The sequence below is a fragment of the Medicago truncatula genome, chromosome 5 (assembly GCF_003473485.1).
Source record: "Medicago truncatula cultivar Jemalong A17 chromosome 5, MtrunA17r5.0-ANR, whole genome shotgun sequence".
NCBI classification, from domain to species: Eukaryota; Viridiplantae; Streptophyta; class Magnoliopsida; order Fabales; family Fabaceae; genus Medicago; species Medicago truncatula.
Genome location: NC_053046.1, coordinates 42,556,013 through 42,580,249, shown reverse-complemented (window position 1 = coordinate 42,580,249; position 24,237 = coordinate 42,556,013). Strand labels below are relative to the sequence as shown.

General features: G+C 31.8%; 2 protein-coding genes and 1 pseudogene across 3 annotated transcripts; 1 reads left to right on the top strand and 2 right to left on the bottom strand.

The window, feature by feature from the left end:
* The window catches only part of LOC120580697 (cytochrome P450 71D10-like), a 63,038-nt pseudogene extending 40,387 nt beyond the window's left edge, over positions 1 to 22,651 (bottom strand).
* Positions 1,141 to 2,315, bottom strand: LOC11437105 (heavy metal-associated isoprenylated plant protein 47). 2 transcript variants are annotated; one of them, XM_003617672.4, is made up of 3 exons: positions 2,183 to 2,315; positions 1,897 to 1,975; positions 1,141 to 1,495 (listed from the first exon to the last, which is right to left on the bottom strand). In XM_003617672.4, exons 1-3 carry the CDS (start codon positions 2,186 to 2,188, stop codon positions 1,350 to 1,352), a joined length of 231 nt encoding a protein of 76 aa, XP_003617720.1. In that variant the 5' UTR covers positions 2,189 to 2,315; the 3' UTR covers positions 1,141 to 1,349. The 2 variants fall into 2 exon arrangements, with proteins under 2 accessions (XP_003617720.1, XP_024640932.1); XM_024785164.1 differs by lacking the exon at positions 2,183 to 2,315 and having other exon boundaries at positions 1,897 to 1,984.
* On the top strand, positions 10,178 to 16,180 carry LOC11442304 (zinc finger CCCH domain-containing protein 18). Its single transcript, XM_003617670.4, has 8 exons — positions 10,178 to 10,382; positions 11,317 to 12,246; positions 12,345 to 12,500; positions 12,605 to 12,784; positions 14,648 to 14,724; positions 14,889 to 15,059; positions 15,181 to 15,271; positions 15,662 to 16,180. Exons 2-8 carry the CDS (start codon positions 11,336 to 11,338, stop codon positions 15,720 to 15,722), a joined length of 1,647 nt encoding a protein of 548 aa, XP_003617718.2. The 5' UTR covers positions 10,178 to 10,382; positions 11,317 to 11,335; the 3' UTR covers positions 15,723 to 16,180.
* Positions 22,652 to 24,237: the final 1,586 nt, after the last annotated feature.

The following is a 24,237-nucleotide window of genomic DNA, read 5'->3' as shown; positions in this document are numbered from 1 at the left end:
GATACTTTTTCATGTATTTTCAATCATGTTTAGTTATGTGCACACCAACTGTTTTTCATGATTTCCTTGCTTTTCTGTTGATATCAGTTTCAATAGTTAATGTTAGTGTTCGTCTGTCATAATGAATGGTTAAACATAAATATAGGGAGTTTGTTAGCTTCTGCCGTATGGTTAAGCATTGGCTGATTTAAGCTTAGAACAGGTCAAATAAATTCATTGTACTGTAATTCTACACACTCACTTTGGAGCATCACTTTCCATATATTATTTGCATCTATAATATCAATATAATGCATCTATAATGTATATGACCCGTGCGTCAACACGGGTGAAAGGTCTAGTGTTTACTATATATTATCTAATCTATCATAAAAAGAAAGAAAACACATGAACATTTGGATGAGGAAACTATTAAGAAAGCTAGAAAAGGCCTAGAAGGGAAATATTAGTTTTTATTTCATTATTTATTTATTTAATGCACTATAAGATTTTATGGTGCCTTCTGACAGATAGATACTCCTTTTGGTGTCAAATACTTGCACTCCTTTGACAAAACAAATGAACCTAAATTATAAGCCATTTTTTAATTTACTAGATACATTTTTTTTTTTCCTTCAAATAAACATCTAATTAACAACCATCAAGTATCTTGGAGTATAAAAAGCTAGGCTATGTTACCTAATGTTTGCGGGACACAAAATAACAAAAAAAATATTATATTGAAAATAATATTTTTTTTACACTTTTAAGAGGTTGATGACACATACTTTTTTTTACTATATATTTGGTTCCTTAAGTTAACATTTTTTATAAAGTTAAAACTAATGTATACACATGTAAATTGTATATTAGGTTCATACATATTATGGATACATTAACTACACTGTTATTTGTCAAAAAAAAAACTACTATTAATTTTTCTTAACAATGCAAAAAGTGTTTATATTTAGGGACTATAGGGATATATATAGTAAAAAAGGATTTGGTTGTTGTAGACTGTAGTCGTATGTACATTTGAATGTCAAGTGTTTCATGGTGGTTGGTCCCCCCTCCATTTTCACTTGTGTAGTAAGGTGGTGTTTTGATTGAAGTGGGAATGGTTCATTGTAAAGTTGACAATAAGTTCATTATGCATTTCTATAAGATAAAATATCCAAATACTATTTTATACCAGTTAAAAGAAACACATTCCTTACATATGACATATAACATAAAAAATTACTACAAATCAAAACGATACAAACAATTTGATGACTACATTTCTGTGAATAGGATAATTTTCACAACTAAACAATCACCTTTCGACATATGAATATTGAACACATATTTCAAGCAACATTATATATAGTTTATTCATCATTGGTCACACTAACAAGTCTAGCATGCCTGGTCACTTTCTCCCTCAAATGTTCAGTCACCCTTGCTGCATCAACATCTTCTCCTTTAATCACCACTCTATCTCTTCCTTCCCTTTCCAAAGTAACCATTGTAACACCTATATCATTCACAAATTAATTAACCTTAGTAACAATATTACACTAGTTCCTAATATTGAAGTGAAAAATATAATAGTGAAACATTTTAATTGAATAAAGAAATATGTATTATTGCATCTTTTGTGTCTTCATGTTATTGACTTATTGTTGTTGAGTATCTCTGATTTTTCGAGGATGATTAATCTTCATCAGAGAACCCGACTGACCTTTAGTTGAGTCTTCCCTCTTAACCACATTTTATCATTCACAAGGTTTGAACCCGAGACCTTATTTAAGCGGTTTGAGTTCAGTTTTACTTGGACCAATATAATTGATTATATATATATATATATATATATATTGAATAATGCATGTTTTTTTTCAATAAAAAACATTTCACTTTTATATGATCAACACGTACCATCAGCAGTGGTGCATATGGCCAATATTTTCTTCTTGCATTTTGCACAGTGGAGTGGCAACTCAATCACGATCGTTTGCTGCACCATTTATAAGCAAATTAAAAATGCATCATCATTACGCAATAAACCATATATACATGTATATAAATACGTTCCTAAAAAAAATGTATATAAATACGTTGATCAAATTAATTAATGAGAAAATATAGTTCAGGAACTTTAGGAAAGTCGAGTTTTTGATAGAAAAAGAAAGAAAAGGAAATTCAATGAAGCAATTTGACTTACCATCATAATCTCCACCAAATGAAATAGATTAGCTTAGCTTAATTAAGTTTGCAAGAATCTTCTTGATCTTGAAGAAGAATTAACCATGATCCCATGCATATATACTATAATGTAGAGCATGTATATCTGTCACTAGTGGCGGTATATAGATTATTAAATTCAAATAATTAACTTGCAAAGCAAAAGTATATGCAATTAAGTTAACTAAATAATATTAATTTTATATCCTAACTTGGTGATCCACTTTTTATGGATTCAACACGGTTCACATGGTCGTGTGTTATCAATTTATATCAAATAAACAAACTAAGTCAAAGTCAATATCATATGAATGACGTGTATGAAAGGAAAATGGTGATGTATTTACACGTTCAATTTTAGATTTTTTTTCCTTCAAAAATATACTCTCATCTCCTTCTTGGAAAAAGAATGAATTTGTAAAACATTTTTTAGTTTAAATTTTGTGTAAACTGGTAGTCAGGAGTAGAGTGAATTTTGTCCAAAGAAGAGTAGAATGAATTAGTTACAAAAAAAAAAAAAACTGAGATTTTATCAACAACTAATTTTCAATTATTAATATTAACAATTTTAAATTTAAATGCTATATTTTTATTAAAAGAAATTTAAATACAATATGCATGTGTGTGTGATGAATAATCTTTTCACAAACAAAATTTTGAACAGTATTAGCAACATGTTATTTTTTTGGTTACTTGATCCTGTTCATGGTTACTCGGCTCGTGGAGCATATCACTTTCTTACTACTTCAGGGGTGCCTGTTGATAGGTACCTGGTTGATAACGTCTGACACAAGTTCATTCCATCAAAGGTGTCATTGTTCGTGTGGCGTCTTCTTCGTGATAGATTGCCTGCTAAAGATAATTTGGCAAGACGGCAGGTTATTCCAGCAACTGACACGACCTGTTTGACAACTTGCGGTAATTTTGAAACGGCTAGACATCTGTTTTTGGAATGTAATGTTCTTAGTTCTATTTGGCTTTCAACGTTATATTGGTTAGGCATTTCAGCAGTTATGTCTGGTGAGCTTCGACATCACCTTAATCAGTTTATTCATATGGCTGGCTTACCTGGATCTACACATATCCACCTAAAGGTAATATGGTTTGCTTCTGTTTGGGTGATGTGGAAGGAAATGAACAACCCATGTATTTAATAATGCGGCCTGTAATCCTTCTTCTCTCCTAGAAAAAGTTAAGCTAAATTCTTTCCTTTGGTTGAAATCAAAACAGACAGCTTTTAGTTCCACTTATCATGATTGATGGAAACACCCTCTCTTGTGTATGGGCGTCCACTAGTTTCCAGTTTTCTTGTTGGTGCTTCTGATGTTGTGGCACCTTCCTTTGTAAATATTTTTGATTGCATCATCTTTTGCGCGCGGGGTGATTCATCGTTGTTTATAATATATCATTTTAGTTTGTTGAAAAAAATATTTAAATAGTTTCACTAGATTGTATGAATCTCACATAATATTTTAAAAAGGCAAATATTATATTTTATCATTTATTAAATCATATAATACTTTTTTTGTCAAAAATAATAATAATATCATACTCTCCAGCACACAGACACAATATTTTTTTTGATACATAATAGCATATATTCGAAGCTTTTTGTGACAATTATAGTATGTATGAAGATTATTTAGGTAAGTTTCACATTATATAATTATTTTTTGACGTGTTGTTCACTGTTTGTCAATTGTCAAATAATCGTACAAGCTGACTTTTCTTATTTTAATCTCTTATTATTATACATACACGCACAAGCACTATTTCAGTTTATCGAACATGTAGTCATTTCACACTTAGGTGCTAGCTCGGTAGCAAGCTTAACTTTTTAATCTTCGTATACAAAGTTTAAATCTTTGTAATTAATAATTTTTTTCTTTTTCCAATTTTTTCAAAAAATTTATATCATTCTAATAATAAATCTTTTTTTGTTACAATGCAAAAAGGAAAGAAACGCACAGCGAGCAAAAAAAAAACAGAGACTACTCTCTTATATAGAAAGTTTCAGTTGTATCCATTCTAAGAAAATACAAGAGATCTTCTTGGAGAGAGAGGCATGAATCACATGATACAACAGAGTTCCTAGTTTGTTCATTATATCCGCGTAACGATTATCCTCTCTAAGAGTATGGAAAACAATGACATTGGTCTGCTCAATTAAATCCTTCACGTCTTGAATCAAGACCACATAGACATGAAACTTCGTTGTTGAACCTTTAAGAAGGTTGATACAGTGCAAAGAGTTGGAGTAGCAAACGAGCTCAATTATATTTAAGCTTTTAGCCATAATTAGACCCTAGTAGATAGCAAAAAACTTAGTATACATGATGTCAGTAGAGTCATGAATATATTAAAAAAAAAAAACTGATAAATAAAAGCAACATTATTTTGAATGACTCCTCCAAAGTCGGCACTCACGAGTAGGGTGAGAATAGGCTAGGCCGAGTTAGGCTTTGTAAGATCTGACCCTGGCCTGCCAATTTTTTAGAAGGCCTAAGCCTGACCTTGTGAAAGCCTGATATGGCTTGCAAGCCTGTTTAAAAGCTTATTTCATATGAACATCTTTATATAAGCAAAGTGATATAAGTTTAAATAGACTAGCGAACTAATATATCAATTAGATCAAACTCTCTTTTGATAATCAATATGAGTTTTTAATGAATTTGACTATGTATTGTATCATATTTCAAGTCTAGTTTATAATAATATATTTAAATATACAAAAAAAAACTACTAAGCTTAAATTACTGAAAAAATACAAAATATAATATAATAATAAATAATATTATTCATATTTATTTAAATAGGCCGACCTAAAAGGCTTTTTGAATGGCTCGTGGGCTGGCCTTTTAAGCTAAATAGGCTTCTAAAAAAGCCCAGGCCTTCTCTGTTTAAGAAAAAAGTCTGGTCTGATCTGTCGTAGACTAGGTCGTAGGCTCCTGTAGGTTGGTTTGGCCTATTCCCATCCCTACTCACGAGGGTGCCCAAACAAATATCATCTACATTAAGGATGATGCAAAAGTTATTATCCTTGTTCCACTTCCTGAATACTATCTCATCATTGGAACTAGGAGCAAAACAAGATATGAGAGAATCTACCGTACTATGGATGTTATAGGAGAGACGACTAAGCAGACAATTCTCATTGCTTAAACACATAAGATTTTGGTGGTGCCAAGCCCACCAAATAGTAGCAACAAAGAAGAAAGAATGAAGACCCATAAAACTGTCCTTCAACCAATTTATCACATCCATATTTGAGTAGAAATTCGCATCATGGTGCCAAATGATTCGAGAGAAGTTACAATCACAAACACAATGTAGGAAAGTCTCGTCATCAAGACCACAACGAGAACAAATAGCCGATGGTGCAATATTTCTATGGTTGAGTAAAAGGAGAGTAGGGTCACAGTTGTGGCAGGCCAACCAAAAAAGAAACTTGTGCTTTTCCAGAAGCTTTAATTTCCAAATCCAAGACCAATATAAGAAATAGAATTAAAATGAGTTATCGTGTTTGTGTGGGATAGCAACCAAATGTAGTCACTCTTAGTAGTGTAGGTACCATTTTTTTAGGAGTCCAAAAGAAAGAATCTTTTACAGGGGGATTACACTTAATGTTCATGTTATTGATAAAATCGGCTACCAAAGGAGGGAGGTGAGAGTACAAAACCTAAGTGTGAGGAATATTGGTGTAGATCACATCTCTAACTGTCGAATGCAAGTCGTGGATGTCTATTTAAGGAGGAAGGGACCTTATGAAATCAAGGGAGCTCCAAGGACAAAACCAAAATGAAGAAATACATGATCCCACACACCAAGAGAAACCGTCTTTGAGAGCATTTTTAGCATGCATGATGGAAGACCATGCAGGTGAATCTTGGGGATGAGTGGTAGCATGCATGATTTTATGCCCAAAAACATGCCTATTATAGAGGAAATCCACCCAAAGTTTTGGAGACGAATATTGGTTTTCCCTAACTGTTCTGATTCCTAAACTGCCTAGATTTTTTGGGTAGGCAATTTTCTTCCAACCAACCAAGTGAACACATTTGTTGTTACTATCTCTCCAAACAAAATTACGGATGATTTGATCTTTGTTGTCACAAATGTTGAGGGAGCCAAACAATCTGTATATAGTAAGATGGAATGGAGGAAAGAATATATGAGGCAATAGTTATTCTGTCAGGTTTGTTTAACAATCTGTTTTTCCAAGAAGCTAGCCTCGTTTGCATTTCTTCAATAATGATAAGGAAATCAATTATCTTTTTTTATAACGAAAATAACTTTTATTTTGACTAAGACTAATAGTAAGAATAATGTCCCCTTGAACTTAGCTCGGTTCGTATGGATATTGCATAATATATGCAGTGGTCGTAGTTCGTTCCCCAGACACCCACTTCTTCTTAAAAAGAGAAATTATATCCACTAGACTACTTGAAAACAAAAGAATAATCATAAATAAACAATACATTGTATGATACATTATTGTGTGTATGAATAATATTATAATTGATCATTTATTGAATAATATCATACTTTCGTATTATTTAGAGTTTAATTATTATATGGTGATAATGTAAAATCATTTTACACAACCATCCAATGACGCGGTACTATATAAATATGACAAGTCACATGTTTTCATATTTATTAATTAACGTGACAATAGGTAATTGTATGTTTATGTAATATTATTACACACCGACAATTGATGCATATTAAGTAAAAGAGTTTTGCTAACAAGTGTCTTAGGACATTTGTTAAGGATTCAAAAATAGAAATAATTTATAAGTTTTATAAAAAAAAATACTTTTTAAACTTTCAACGTGTTGATTGGATCATTTCTAAGACAAAACTTTCTTTTTAAACTTTTTTAAACATTCTCTAAATGCACTTGTTAGCATTTCCTTTAGTTAATTTACCAAATATCATAATTCAACACAAAAAACCAAATACAATACACCCACCGTGTGACACTATAGAATTATACATTTTTTTTTATTTCATTTCCTTCTCTCTCCTTCAACACCATCTCTCTCTCTCTCTCTCTCTCTCTCTCTCTCTCTCTCATCCTTCTCTTGCAAGATTGTTCGCTACAACATCTCTCTCTCTCTAGTTTCTCATCGTCCACTGATGTCGTCTTTCTTCGATCGATCCTATTTTTGTGTGAGTTTTGAACGGGTCTATGGTGGTGAGGACGAATATGGGCTAAGTTCTCTCTCGCCGTAGTTATATACGAATTTGGGCTTGTTCTCTCAGGCCTGAAGAGATAAACGAATACACAAAGATAGGAGAAGGAATAGAGTAGGTTTCATTTTTAGCAAATTGCCCATGTTTTAATGTTGAAATGTTAAAACTACACATGATGTTGTATTTGTTTATCATTTATGTTAAATTATACTCCCTCCGTCCCTAATTATAAGATCCTTTTGAGAATTTTTGTTGTCTCCTTTTATAAGACCCCTTTGTTATTTCCAACTACATTAATTATTTCTTTACATACATGCCCCTATTTATTATACATCTTTTTCTTCAATCAGCAATAAGTAGCATATGGAAAACATAAACTAACTCTCTCTCTTAAGGACAAAATTGTAAAAACAATAGTGATTACAAACAACTTTAATACAAATATTCACTTTCTTAATTCCCGTGATTTTAGCAAAAGGATCTTATAATTAGGGACGGAGGGAGTATTATTTTATACATAATAGTATTTTTTTTTATGAACATAAATGATATTCATTCAAAATGATAAAGTACAACGATACAAATACAAATTCAAAGTCGCTAAAAAGGAAAAAAGACGAATATGTGAACAAAATCACAACATCAATGTTAATAACATAAAATGGCAGAGTACACATGGTTATAAATAATTTGGGAACATAACAATAATGTTAATAACATAAAATGGCAGAATACATGTGGTTATAAAATGGCAGCGTAACAACATATGATTCGATTCAAGTGTAAAATAATGGCATATTGAGATGATATACTAATTAAATTCTAATTAAAATTAGGGAAATTGTTTAGAAACTTAAAGTAAAAACTCTATTAAAAATTGTGTATTCAACTTATTGAAATATTAAAAAGAATTTATTTCTACTTAAAATTTAACAATTATCTCTATTTTTTTATTCTTAATAAATGCACTTATAACTAATGCATTATAATTAGAGAACTGATATTTGTACAACCATTTTGTGATAACTTTTTTGACAACCCTCTCTCTCATACTCACATGACGTTCTTATTCTCTCTTCATTTTTCTCTTTCTATTATTTTTGATCAATAAGATGAGAGAAAGAAAATGTTGTCACAAAAGTTATCAACAAAGAGTTGTACATATATCATTACTCTATAATTATCAATTAATATAAAGGCTTAATTGAACTTTTCCCCCTATTTTTTGCTAATTGTGCGATTTTGCACCCCTTTTTTTTTAGCGATTTTGCATCCCATCTTTTTGTCCCCTTTCTCATTTGATGGATCTTCTTGTGTTTAATTGCACTTTCCCCCCTATTTTTTTTGGCTAATTGTGCGATTTTGCACCCTTTTTTTTTGAGCGATTTTGCACCCTTTCCCCTCTTTAATGATTATTTTGAACAAAAAACATTTGGCAAAAGATGAGATGCAAAATCGCTAAAAAAAAGAGAGGGTGCAAAATCGCACAATTAACAAAAGATAGGGGGGAAAATGCAATTAAACCTAATATAAAATGCTTGGATGTTGTGGGCCCTCGAAGAAATGCAACAGACCCCACAAGGAAGTCATGGAGGGTAAAGAGTGGACCATTGATCAAGTTGGATGAGTGACACTGAATTTATGTAACTTTTGTACATTTTTAATTTTTAAAGATGTTGGCATTGTCCTATTCTATGGTTCCCTCCCAAACAAATTGAAATGTTCCAAACACAACCAAAGCCTTAGCCTCTTTCCAAGGTGTACATTTTCCCTCCTTTCCTTTGGTCCCCGCTCTATAAGATTTGAGTTTCACAAAATCATATTTAGTGCTCCATATTCACTAAGGGTCCATCTCTTTATTAAATTCCTTTTTTTTTTTTTTTTTTTATTGACAATATTTTTAAATAAATATCATTTCAGTTCCTCTTTGTTTTTGATTAAAAAAATGATCATTTTGATGTTGATTTTTTTTGACAATATCATTTTGATATTGATATATGTTATATTATATATATTTTTAAATTGACCGTCATTTTTATAATGGAAAATGGATTTTTATTATAAATTTTAAATTTCAGCCTATCTTCAAATAATTTTCCATTCTCACTTTTTCAAAAGAAAACACTAAACTTTAACTTTAGTCAAATTTTTAAAATTTAAAATATTATTTTTGAGGGAGTAAAAAAATCTGAATAATAACTATTTTAAAAGAAAATACAAAAATTTAACATAAACCTATTTTGGTCAAAAATAAAAACTTAAAAACTACTTCCTTCTTTAAGAAAAAAAAATTCATACATGCATTCTTCTTAAAATAAACTGAAACATACAATCTGGTCAAAAAAATAACTAATATAAAATAAAATACTAAACTTTCTTTGATAAAAAAATATTAAACTTCAATATAAACATATTTTGGTCAAATAAATTAAACATACATTATTCTCTTAATACAAACATGCTTAAGAATTAAGAAAACAACATATAAACACACATAACCTTATTTACCGAAATTGATGTGTCAATTGAAGAGATATTTTTTGAAGAGGTGGTGGCAATTGAAGAGTTGAACCCTTAAATTTAGCACATTGAATTTTCAGAATTATTATTATTAATCTTTTTAGAAGATTTATTTTTTATTTTTTAGTAGCTATCAAAAAAAGGGGTTTTTATTTTGTTTCAGTATATGAGCAGTTCCAAGCGGTTATAAAAAAAAAGAGAGAATTTAGGAAATAATTTTGGGTCAAATCACAAACTATTTGACACCTCTAGTTATAAAGTTTGAATCTTTATTATCAAAACCGAAAATAAATACACTTAACACTCTCACACTTATCACTCTCCTCTAGTACTACTTATACTTACTTCAGTCACTCAGTGCGTTTTGTTGGAGAGAGAGAAAAAGGGTTGGTTCTTCTTCAAACACTGTGTTCCTGTTCTTCAAGCATTGTTCTGTTCTTTTTCATCTTTCTGTTTCATGGGTATGTTTCTTTCCAGATTTTGTTTATTTTACTGTTTTAATGTTTTTGTGTTTTTTGTTTTTTGATTTTTTTTTCTTTTCTGGTTTTTGACTGTTGATTTGTAAAAGGGTTGTTTTGTTATGAACCAATTTGTATGCATGTTGCAAAAGTTTTGTTCTTTGTTGGGTTTTGGTGTTAATTTTTTTCTTTTCTTTCTGTGTTTTGAATTGTTATTATGAATATGGGTTGGTTGAAATTAAACCTCTTTGTTTGCATGGTGAAAAAGGTTGTACCTTTAGATTTTATTCTTGAAATGAATGATAGTGTTGGTGATTTTGATGTTCTGTTTTTCTTTGAATGGTTGATTATTGTTGAGGGTTGTTTTGAAATGAAAATAATTTATCTGCATGTTGATTTTTTTTTTTTTTTTTTTTTTTTTTTTTTTTGTATCTTTGAATTTCAATCATGAAATGTTAATGATGATCTAGGTTAGTTGTTTTCTATTGTTGGTTTTTGGAAATTTTGAATTTTTGTCAGAGAAAAAGTGTGATTTGCTATTTTCATGTTATAGCCCTTTTCTGCTCTGCATTAAATTTGCTTCCTTTTGTGTGATGTCAGAGAAAATTTAGGTAAATAGTATATTTTGCAAAATTCAGTAATTTGTATGTGTCATACGAATCTATGTTTCTTTCTGTGTCTTTAGGTGATTGGGTGTCTTCTTTTGTAGAAAACATCACTTTTATTTTAACTTGTTTCTGTTGGATTTATTCCTCAGAATTTGTGTTATTTTTGTCTAGTCAATTGTTTTATGGTATAAAAGTTCTGCAATTTTCATTCAACATTAGTCTCTATTTTTTTTTTTTTTTTTTTTTTTTTGTATTTCATTTTTTTTTTATTGCTAAATTATGCTAATTGCTTTCTCAGTATTCACTAAATTTTGTTTTTATTTTTTCAGTTTTAGCAAGATAAGAGCTATGGATATATCAGAGTACACAAGAATTGTATTTGATAAAATTCAGAAATTTGAGCCTGAAAATGCTAGAAAGATAATTGGCTATCTTCTTTTACAAGACAATGGCGAACAAGAAATGGCTAGGTTGGCTTCTTGTCCTGACCACATCATCGGTGAAGTCGTCTTTAAGGCCCTTCAAATGTTGGCTGTTAATTCAACCATGATGCCAATTCCGCCACCTAATGTCAACCCTCAACAAGGTTTAAGCCATTTTCCGGCATTATCTCCGTCTTCACCGCTGAACTTTCAAGTTCCATCTTCCTATTGGGATCCACAATCTACCAGCAATGCAAATCCTGAATTTACGGGAATGAATTACATGGATTCTCTTGTAGAACTTCAAAAACAAACACAATTGCTGAGTTTGGAGAATCATTTGGATCATGTAAATACCGGAACTCGAGGTCTTGTTGTTAATGAATACAACAATGGCTTAGATTCTTCTGCTGTTAATTTTGGGGGAAAAGCTACAAAGAGGTTTTCAAATTCAAGCATGTCTGAATTTCCACTCAAGATCTGTCATTATTTCAGTAAAGGTTACTGTAGGCATGGAGGTAACTGTAGATATTTTCATGGCCAAGTTCCTCATGAGAGTTTCTCTCATATGCATGGAAATAATGATAACACTAGTAATGAGGATCCGGTGATTTCACCAGGGTCACTAGCTCAGATAGAGTCTGAAATTATTGAGCTTTTAAAGCAGAGAAGAGGAAATCCAATGTCAATTGCTTCGCTGCCGATGGCATACTATGATAAATATAAAAAGGTACTGCAAGCACATGGTTATTTAACGGAGAGCCAGCGACATGGCAAGTCTGGCTATAGTTTGACAAAGCTTCTCGCGCGACTCAATAGTATTCGGCTAATTGACAGGTGAAATTTATAAAACCTATGTATATATATGTATGTATATGTGTATGCATTCAAATGTCTCTTGCTCTAGTTTGAAATTTTCCATGGTTGATTTACAGGCCTCACGGACAACATGCAGTGGTTCTAGCTGAAGATGCTCCAAAATACATTCAAAAGGGAGATTCTGTTCAAAATATCAGTGCGTCCCGACAAATATATTTGACTTTTCCAGCTGACAGCACTTTCACTGAAGAGGATGTCGCAGAATACTTCAAGTAAATTATTGCATTTTTTGGTGTATCTATGCTTATTGACACTTGTTTGTTGCAGCTAATTATACGTATTAGTAAATTTGGTTTCACATATTTTTTCTTTGCAGCGCATTTGGATATGTTGAAGATGTTAGGATTCCATGCCAGCAGAAAAGAATGTTTGGCTTTGTAACATTTGCTGATCCAGAAACCGTGAGAATGATTTTGGACAAGGGAAATCCTCATTATGTTCGTGGCTCTCGTGTGCTTGTGAAACCTTACAGGGAGAAGACAAAGGTTGTTGAAAGGTCAGAATTCCATGTCTTTTCTTTTCGATAATAAAGGTTTTGTTTTCTCGTTTTATGGCATCAAATTCTCATTTAATCTTGTAATTATAATTATTTTCTGTTCATGTTGCAAAATGAAAGTTTATGCTTCTGATTTAAATGGGAAATGTCTGTATTGCCGTCTATATTGTCTATAGTTTTCTAGTATGATGAATGCTTATTCCTCGGTGTTTATTCTCTTGTTCTTAGTTCATCCTCTTGCACACCATTTTTTTGAAGTTGTACACATAGTAGGCACATATCTATATATGGCACGCGTTGGCAACATACCACATATTTATCAAAATTATTTTTCAAAAAATGTTTAAGCTCAGCCGTAAGAGAGCTAAAACTTAGTTTTTAGTTTTTTACACATACAAATTGTCATCTCTTCTCAAAAAATGTTTGAAGGGACTCCCATTCTTGAAGTTGCCACTGTTTCTCGTGATGAATCGGGGTCTATTCTTTTCATTGATTATTGACAAAGGGGATGATAATATTGTCACTGTTCAAGTGGATTTTTCACTGTCATGTTTAGGTTTTATGATGGTTGTTGAATGATTTATATAGTATAGCTCCTTATTAATGGTCACTGTTTTATGATGTTTAGCTTGTTTACGCAAAATTTTGTTTTTTCACGTATTTTTAGTTTTTGAAATTATATTAAATACGGAGAGTCTAGACTAAGACCATAGAACATGTATATCGCACTCGCACCTGTTCTATTATTCAGAATTTATGCTTGTTAAGTTATGGTATCTTGGTCACTAAGTGTCTGCGGCACATGTATGCAAAACAAGTTTGCATTGAAAAGTAAGGTATGCGTCCGCAAAAAAAAAAAAAAAAAATTCCTATATAAATATGACCAAGTTATAGAAGGAACTGTCTTTTCTAATTAATTGCAACGCAAATCAGAACAGAACTCCAAAATATATGAAAACTGGAAAGTTAGAATAAGAGGATATTTTCAACCGGAAATATGGAAAGGTTACTTGTATAGGAGAAATAGGTGAGTTAGAATCCTCTCCGTTTCCTTTCTCCAGTTATTCTCTCAATTACTATAGTTTTTAAATGTTGTGAGGTGTATAAAAAAGATATGGGCCATTGTAGTCAGGATTGAGAGCTGGTTTGTAGGATCGTACGATCCTACTTCCCACGGCACCTCAATCGTGCTTCGACTTTACTCAGGTTCGTTTCTGCTTTGTTTTCATCCGTATGCTCTGTTTTCTCTGTTTTTTTTGCTTGTTTCCTCTGTTTTTCCTCTATTTTCTCTGTTTTTTTTTGTTTGGTTCCTCTGTTATTCCTCTATTTTCTCTGTTTTTTCTCTCAACTCTATCAACAACCTACCAATCCTACTTACAAATCGTGTTACGTTCCTCGTGTTTTCACCAGCTGACCGGTCCTACTTAGGATATCGATCCTGACTACATTGATTTGGGCTCATTTAATTCATACTTTTCTATTTATATTTCCAGAACTAGGGAAAGAGTGTACATTGTATGTAATAAGGAATTTTTTTAAAATATTTTACTAATCGACAAAGGCATCTTTTAAATATGTACGTAGTAATATGTTTCCATGAGTACTGGATACAGTTATTGGCATATTGACTTCAGAGCTACACAACATAGATTATACAAGTTTGAACGGTATTGCATCTTGGTTTATTAAACATTACAAAGGCTTAAACCTAAAATATGCAAAGTTATGATTATTTGAAAATCAAAGACTAGTATTCTCTCTCTCTCTCTCTCTCTGACACACACACACACTGACAAATAGAAAATTTTGGTTCCTATGATGAAAATTTTCTTTCATAATTATTAACTTAGGTATGTATTTCAGGAGGTACCATGATAGAATGGAGCACTCTGTTTGTTGTCCACATCACTTTGCAAATATCGACTCCGAACTTGACTCAAGTATGATACAATCTAGTTTATAACCTAATTGTTTTTCTTCTTCCGGTTAACAATGTAGAACAAGTTATAGCTTTCGTCTGATTAGATTCTATATATAAAAAAAGAACTTACCGGTTTCCTCTGTGATTGGAGTTGTTTTGAATTACTTTTTGTGATATATGCAGTTCCAAGAAGTTATGGGAACCATAGATCTCTAAGTAGACAGTTGATGGAAGAGCAGGAACAAGCTTTTGAATTGCAAAGGAGACGTCTTGCGCAGCTGCAATTTACCCGACGACCTTTTCCCATTTCACCTCATTTTGGGTTTCCCATGGATGCGTTAAGAGTTCCAGATGGTATGTTATAATGTAGATTGAACCATAGATTTAATTTATATGCGTTAAGTAGATTTCAATTTTACTTATATGTTTTACTCATCCTTCGTTGTTATGCTAATTGAAATAGTTTCTCATGCAGATCATTTCAATTTCCAGGCTGTGGAACCTCTAAATCATGCGTTGAATAACAACACCAAGAATACTGACACCGATTCCTCTGGAGGGAATAGGTATGCACCAATTTTTAATTGAATTTATCTCTCCCACAATCTTTTGCAATGCCTTTGTTATAATTTCTTCACATTCTTCCTCTCAAATAACAAGTTTTTTGTTTACAATTTCACTGGCCGCTATAGTGCGCTATTGCACAGTCAAATTTGAACATATGTCCATTGTTTTGCGATATGCTATTAGTACAACACATTGTGAAATAGCAGCTATAGTTGTGCTATTTTGAACAAACTGCTATTTTCCGCGATCTGCAATTGACAATAGTGAATGATGGCAATATTTGTCTCCTTACATGCAGTATGATTGCTACAATTATCGCTAACTATGATGATGACGATAATATTTATCTATTTATTTATTTATATATTTATGTTTGTAATTTTATGCAGCAACGAAGGACTCAATCTCCCCGACAGTCCATTTGCATTTCCAATGGAAAATGATAAATAGGAAGTGACTTAGTTTCAGAAACAAATACAGGAGTACAGAGTTAGAACAGTGGAGGCCAAAGGCAACAAACTCTTTCTTTTGATACATAATACAGTTCTTCTTTTGGAACACAATTTACTCAACTAGCTTGGCAGTATAGTTAAAAATATTCAGCAAATATATACAGGCGCTGAAGAAGGGATATTAGACGAATTTCCTTTTTTGCAACTGGAACTGGTGGAATTAACAAAAGTTTACTATAGAAATATGGCTGAAGAAGGTTATTGTTTTGTTTTTTTTTTAACTATAGAAATATGGCTGAAAGGTTTGGTTTTTAGAACATCATATCCTTGGGAGTTTTTTTTGTTGTTGAAGTTTTTAGTGGTTTGAAATAACTAGCTATATTTTTTGGACAACCTTTCAGAATGTGGTTATGAATCAATGAGCTCATTTTCTCCCTATGAGCAGCTTTCTTTCTAGTTTAAAACTTTATATGATGGACATTATAAATATTTTGAGATCTTTATATGGTTATATTATATGCCTCAAATATAGCTTTTTAGAGTCAATAACTTGCACATTAACATAAATTTGAAAACTAGCTAGAGATGTGGACGCGTTGGTAAGGAGATAGACGATCTCATTTGCTTGTCTTTTTACAAACTCAACACGATGTTCTTTTTTTTTTTTTTTTTTGAAAGGAGAAAATATACGCATATAGTTGCACATTATATCACCAAACTCAATGAGATCTACCATGTTAGAATGAAAACTATCAATAGCTATTTTGGAGTTCAATTCAAAATACATAGGACACAAATGTAAATCATGAAAACCCAATAAAATGCAGAAAATAAGCTCTGCATTATTATTAGTAGTAACCGCAACAACGTTCTGGACAACCACAAAAAGTGAACAATGTTGCCAGAAAACCAGTTATGAGAAGTTCCAAGTTCCAACATCCCCTTCACAACCTGTCTTTCATGGTATTCTCATTGTTTTTTTGTCAAGATTATTCGCATTGTTTTACCATTATTATTTGACGGGTCTTGCTACATATGAATACTTCAATTACAGTGAAGGTTATAATTGCACACATCCGAGAGAAGTTTAATTACACAGTTTCATACAGAAAGGCATGGAGAGCAAGGAATAAGGCGATTGAATCAATTTATGGTAATTGGGAGGAGTCTTATCAAGAACTACCACAGTGGTTGATGGTCATGGAAAAAGATTTGCCAGGAACAATAATTGATTTTCAAACAGTCCCATCAACAGAAGTGGTAAATGAGATCGTCTTCAAGCGTCTCTTTTGGGCCTTTCGTCCGTGCATCTTAGGTTTCGAATTCTACAAACCCATTGTCCAAATTGACGCAACTTGGTTGTATGGTAAATACAAAGGAACATTGTTGTTAGCTGTTGCGCAAGATGGGAACAACAAGATATTTCCCATTGCTTTTGCAATCGTGGAAGGCGAGACCAAGGAGGCTTGGAGTTTCTTTTTGAAGAATCTAAGGCAGCATGTCACCCCACAGGAGAACATATGCCTCATTTCTGATAGACATGTGTCGATAAAGAGCGCGTATGATGATCCACAAAATGGATGGCACGGTGCTCTGACAAGCCATGTGTATTGTGTCCGACACATTGCACAAAACTTTATGAGATCATTCAAGGATGGAGAACTTAAGAAGAAAGTTGAAGGCATGGGTAAAAATCATATCTCTTTCCACGTAAATTCGACATATTATTTGTTTAAAAAGACACATCTAACTTTTTCCCAAACAATGCAGGTTACGCCATGAACATCCCTACATTCGAATATTACCGTTCTGAAATTGCTGTTGCAGACCGAAAGGCTTTAGCATGGGTCGACAATATTCCCAAACAAAAGTGGACTCAATCACATGACGATGGGGCCATATGACAAGTAACTTGGTAGAGTCACAAAATAACGTGTATAAGGGTATTCGAGGACTCCCGATCACATCTATTGTGAAAGCATCATATTACAGGTTGGCGGCCTTGTTTGCTAAAAGAGGACATGAGGCAGCGACAAGGGTAAATTCTGGTGAGCCATTCTCAGAAAACAGCATGAAATATCTGAGGAATGAGGTGATTAAATCCAACAGTCATCATGTCACTCAGTTTGATCGGGATCGGTATACCTTTTCCGTCCGTGAAACCATCGACCATAGAGAAGGATTACCAAAGGGAGAATACAAGGTAGACCTGCAAAATAAATGGTGTGATTGTGGACGATTCAGAGCGTTACACCTACCATGCTCACATGTCATTGCCGCATGTTCTAGCTTTTGTCATGACTACAAGACTTTTGTCGATAACAAATTCACGAATGAGTGTGTATACGCCGTATACAACATCCACTTCGACGTGGTTCACCACCAGACATATTGGCCTAATTATGAAGGACTGAAGGTGGTTCCCGACAAGTCTATGCGTAGGGCAAAGAAAGGTCGTCCACCAATTACTCGCATTAGGACCGAAATGGACGATGTGGAAACTGAGAGAAGATGCGGCGTTTGTAGGATGCCCGATCATTCCCGCAAAGATTGCATTAATATTAGACATCAGTAGAACTCTAGTCTTTATTTCATATTTATTGTATTTCGTATGTTTTTAATTTTGTAAATATTATGATTATTATTATAATTACTTTTTTGTCAACGCCTAAATTTACATTATTAATATAAGTTAAAATGGTATGATAAATTGAAAAATTAAACGAAGTATTTATAGTAGATGAAATAATACATGTTTGATAATAATCGTAGATATTGTGGTATTTTTTTTGTTTAGAGTGGTATTTTAAAAATAAAAAAAAAAACCAAAAAAAATCCCGCAAGTGGGGGTTGCGGGGTATTAAAAAAAATTTAATTTTTTTTTAAATATACCCCGCAAGTGGGGGTTGCAAGGTGTTTTTAATTTTTTTTAAAAAAAAAAAAAAAAATGTCACGCAAGTGTACCTTGCGGGGTAGTTAATTTTTTTAAAAAAAAAAATCGAAAAATGTCACGCTGGTTTGACTTGCGGGGTAGTTAAAATTTTTAAAGGTACCCCGCAAGTGGGGGTTGCAAGGTACCAGAAAATTCTGAAAAGTAGGACATTTATGCAATTTTTTGCAAAAGTGGGGCATTTTTATATTTTTGGACACAAACAAGGGCAGAAAAAAAAAATTCTAATAAATGCTTGGAGACATATTAACCTTTCCCTTAATAAATGCCTTTATAACACTCTTTAAGAATTTAAAATTAAATAAATCAAATACTTTAAATTCCAATGCATTAAATATGCAATTTTTCATAGAAATTTACTATTTAAAGTCCTTAATAAATGCCTGGAGACATATTAACTAGCGTTCAGACGGGCACCGTGTGTCCGTCTATCCGCTCTTTTTATTGCGCTAATACATATAAATCTATAATATATATAAAGAAAACAATCCTTTCAGCTCTTTTGGGCTGATTTTTTCTTTCCAAAAAATATCCTCAATTTTCAATATAAATAACACATGTAACAAATATATAAGAATAAATTTAAATATTAAAAAAAATGTTAAATTATGTTTTTGGTCCCTTAACTATTTAATTAATATCGTTTTGGTCCCTTAATTAAAATTTGATTTATTTTGGTATCTTAACTTCTCTCTATTACACATTTTGGTCATTTTCGTTAGTTTTAATTCAAAAACGTTAGGTTTTCTTCATTTTCTTTTGGAATTTTTCTCGGATTTTTGTTGTTGAAGGTTGATAGAGATGATATGAATTTTTCTCAGATTTTTTTATTCTGGATAATCTTTAATTTTTTTTAGGGATAGATATGGTTTAATAACAACTTTTGGATTTTAAGTTTTTAAATCAACCAATATAAATAAGATCAATATCCAAATACCTAAAAAAAAAGATAAGATAAAGTTGTTTATTTCTTCCATAAAAATCGCCTAAAATCGTAAGTTTGAACTCTATAAATATAGTGATACCAAACAAACAAAATATAACTCTCCAAAGTTAAACCTAATTAGTTTCTTTTCTCATATCACTCTCCAAACTGAAAAAAATACCCGATCCATCGTCATGCTTTATAATTTTAACCTAGAAATAAGTTCAATCGAAGATGATCCTTTTACGGTGTCAAAAGATGATCCTTTTAATAACTACTTTTACATTAATTTCCATTACAACCAAGTTAATTTTCCTTTACATACCAATGCCTCAAACTCATCCTTTGACTATAAGACCACCATAACTCGAACCTTGTTGATTCCTTCTAATATCTTATGTAATTGTAATGAAATTACAATATTAGATAGAGAAGACAACATATTCTTACATGACTCTTTTTCCTCTGTGCCTATTTCTTCTCACATATTAAAAGAAATATTGCCCGAGATTGGTGAATATGCTAGGGAGATGGTCGCTGATGACGATGATGAATGTCGTAATATGTGGGAGATAGACGTGAACCTTGATGTCACTACATGGTATGTTGAAGATAATGATGTTGTGAAAGCCATACTTGTTGTGGATAGGTTGAAAAAGGTTGGAATGGATGATTCATCTTGTTACTATAATGATCAATGTACAATATGTTTGGAAGAGTTCTTCAATGGATCAAAGTCAGAACATGTTATGACCAAATGTTTGCATGTTTTTCATAAAGAGTGCATTTTTCAATGGCTCAAAAGATGCATAAGTCGTCAATCATCACTCTCGTGTCCATTGTGTCGCAATAATCAGATATTATGAAAACAAATCAACCAATGAACTTTTGAATGAAGTATTTTTCTTGTCTATTTTTTTACTAGATTGTGTATATTCCTCCGTTATATTGTATTATGAGGTGTTTTTTCTTTGTTTTTTATTGTATATTCCTCCGTTATGTAGTACTAGCGGCGAATAGGCACTCCATGTCCGTTTGTAAGCTATTTTGATTGCGCTAATGTGTATAAATTACAAACAATATTTTTATGCAATTTTGATTTTGAATAAAATTATTTTGATTTTAATTAAAATTATAGGTATAGATATTTTGCACTTTCATATAATGTTACCTCTCCTACTCATGTAGCTGATTTTACTGACGTGAAAAAGACGATTGATGCTGATGTGGATTTAATATTGCTGACTCATTAAATTAAATTATTGAAAACATTAATTAATTTTTTTTTCCCTTTATTTTACTAGAATAATTTTATTAATCGGAAAATCAATGAAATAATAAAACAAAAGTTAGGAGTTTAGGGTTTGAAGTTGGGAGATAAACGCAGAAAAAGAACTAGGTTTTGTGAAGGAAGAATATTTTTAACCAAATCATTATTAATCGACCGTTTTGCTGCCATTCCATCTTTATCCCATCTTTTCCTTTGTATCCAAAGAGTTAAATAAAAAGAGGTTGAGTAATTTAAACCGATTAAAAATATAAAGGTTGAAGGAGTTGAGTGAAGGAAAAAGTACCAAGCAAACGAAGAATTGTGCTTAGACCTATATTGGTAATATCTATCACATCCTTTGTAGTTTCCTTCAATGTTTATCTATATATAAAGAGAAGAATGTGCTGTGTTTTGTATGATTTTTGTTTTTGACTTCCTGTTCTATTGTTTTGAATTTAGCAAGAGACTTGTAAGTCACTTTCTTCGTTGATTGGGGTGGGAGCTCATAAATACGAATCTTATCTTATCTTTTGATATATATTGTTCAAGAACTATATATGTGAACGGTCAAAACTTCTAATCAAGGAAAAGAACTATATATTTTCGTTCTTCAGTTTTTAAAATTTAAGCATTTTCATCGTTTTGGTCATGCTTTATATTAGCGTTAAAATTTGTATTCCAAATACATTATTTTTTGATAAATGATTTTGATTGGTACAACTCAGCATGAGTAGAGTTATCCACATTTTTTTGTGTGTTCTTGATTACCCCTTGTTACTTGCAATACATATCAAATACGACGAATAATAGGAATCAAGCATAAATCATATTTTCTTACTGCTGTAATCCCAAATGATTCAGTCATATCCAATTCTTCATTCTTCATTTCATTGGGAAGCTTCCAATCAAAGTGGTAAAGTAAACTAGCAAGAGGCAACTCAACGTTAGGTAAGCCAAACATAATGCCTGGACACATCCTCCTCCCTGCATCAAATGGTATGTATTCAAAGTCTATACCTTTGAAATCATTAGAAGAACATCAACTAGGTCTTCTTCCTTGATTTCTTCTCTATGATTGTTTTTGTGATCATTGATGATATCTTGCAATATAATATCATGCCTTTCTCTGAAGTTTTTCCATTTTGGTCTTTGCCCTACTTACCCTTTGAAGTATTTTAATAGAAGGATACAAATCAGCAATGCAAAATCCTTCCAATAACTTTATTGATTCCTCCATTGCTGATTTGAACTCTAATATGTCATTGAGATCAACAACTAATGCTTCACCAGTAGATATTGATTTAACTAGTGATGAAACCTCTTCTTCTCTTATGGACCTAAATGATTGGACACGCTTTGCATTTAATAGCTCTACAACACATATCTTTCGTAGTTGCCTCCAATGTTCTCCATATTCTGAGAAGGAAATATCTTTAGCATTGTGGACAGAAGAAGGTTTGGTCTATTACAAAAGGTGAGATCATGTGTTTTTAGAATCTCTTTGGCCATTTCTGGTGAACTAACTATTATGCATGATATCTCTCCTAGTTTTAGATGCATTAAGGGTCCATATTTCTTTGCCAAATTTTTGAAGCAATGATGGGGCAGTGAGCTACTAATAATTTGATGTATATTTCCTGTGAGGGGCAGTGTCCATGGCCCTGGTGGTAAATTGATGGTGGAATAGTTACACCTCCATCTCTTGACTATTTTGAGTAGCAAAAAGATGAAGAGAAAGGAGGAAATGAATGTAATATTAGAATAAAGGTTGTCAAGCTCCATAGTTGTTGCTCAATCTTGGAGTGTGGGTTGTTACTTTAGGTTTAGTTTTATTATATAGTTTTTTTTGGGTTTCTATCTATGACGTCCGAATATGCGGATATGATACCATATAAGTATATTGGTACATAAATTTTTTAAATTTAAGATACGATACGGTAACAAGATTTTTATGCGAAACTCACATGCTTGTAAAATAGTTGAAGAAAATAAGCATTAATCACTCTTCATTATTTTCTTATTATAAAAGTTAATTTATTTTTGAAAATTATACATATGATCAAAATAAAAAAAAATGTAAAATTTTCGTATAAATCGTATTATATTTTCATTTATTTATTAGTATATCAACATAAACATTTATAAAAGAACTCAACTTAAATTTTATTTAATGTTGATTAACTGAATCTCTTTTAATCTCTCATTACTTTCACTCACAAAAAGTATAATTTTTAGTGGTTCATCAAGAAACATTTACACCGATGCATATCTAAAATTGAATAACGTACATTTCGCTGAATTTTCACAAGATTGTCTCACTTTTTTACCTTTCATCTTTTCTAGGATATGTATTTGTAAAATATTTTATAGATATCTTGTATATCTATAGAGTATCTATAAATATTCGATAAAATATTTTTTAAATATAAAATAAAAACAATTAATTTTAATACATCATGGATCCATATCCACAAATATCTATAAAACATCCGTATCTTGTATGTATTTGATACCGGTAAGTTGATGTGTTTTAAGTATGCAGTTTAATATATTTGGATATTGATTCAAAGGTTGGCATGGGTCTATATTAGGGGGACCACGGTAAGATTATCTCATCTAACCGCACACTCAATCCATCTTGCACCGTTAGATTATGGATGAAAGAGATGGCTTTGAATAAAGTGTACGTAGATTTAGTGAGGAAACGGGATTTGAATAAGAATGGCTGAGTTTGGACCACGTCGGACCAATTAATGGTTAGCAATACATATGAAAATTGTACTTTAGAGTTATTTAACACAATAATTTAATCATATCAATCAACATCATTTGATTTTATTCTCTTGTAATTTTTCCATTTAATCTAATTGTGTCGAAATATTTTTCAGTTAGAGTTGTGCCGACAGAAGAGTTGCTCATCTAAGCCATTGCAATCCCAACAAACTAAGTGAAGAAAAAACACAACTAGCCATCCCAAATAAGAGTTGCAGACTTGAATATTGAAGGCTAGAACCATTTCCGTGAAAAGTGTCATTGTTGAAAATGCTATCGCGAGAGTTTTGAACATAGTCTTCATGATAAATGGAAAAATGTAACAAATTAAATTTGAAGAAGAAAAAAAGTTATTTAAGTTTGAGAAAATTTATATCAAGGTGGCAATAGAACAAAAACCATTTCTCTTCTTAGTTCTTGCTTGTAACCAAGCTCATTGATTCTCTTCTCTGCTTAATCCATAGCAGTGTTTTCTGTCATTTCCACAAAATTTTGCTCAAATTAAAGTTGTTGCTGATCATGTGCGATTCCTTTCCTTAATTTTCATTCCAACAACATTCAATAAAGCTTTTTAATTACATCGATTATTACCAACA

Excerpts from the sequence above, each read along its gene's own strand:
- LOC11437105 (XM_024785164.1), bottom strand. The coding sequence starts at position 1,984 with ATGGTGCAGCAAACGATCGTGATTGAGTTGCCACTCCACTGTGCAAAA. Across the intron at positions 1,496-1,896 it reads CATATGCACCACTGCTGATG|GTGTTACAATGGTTACTTTG; the intron begins GTACGTGTTGAT and ends TGAATGATATAG.
- LOC11442304 (XM_003617670.4), top strand. The coding sequence starts at position 11,336 with ATGGATATATCAGAGTACACAAGAATTGTATTTGATAAAATTCAGAAA. Across the intron at positions 12,501-12,604 it reads GATGTCGCAGAATACTTCAA|CGCATTTGGATATGTTGAAG; the intron begins GTAAATTATTGC and ends TTTTCTTTGCAG. Across the intron at positions 15,060-15,180 it reads TGCGTTAAGAGTTCCAGATG|ATCATTTCAATTTCCAGGCT; the intron begins GTATGTTATAAT and ends TTTCTCATGCAG.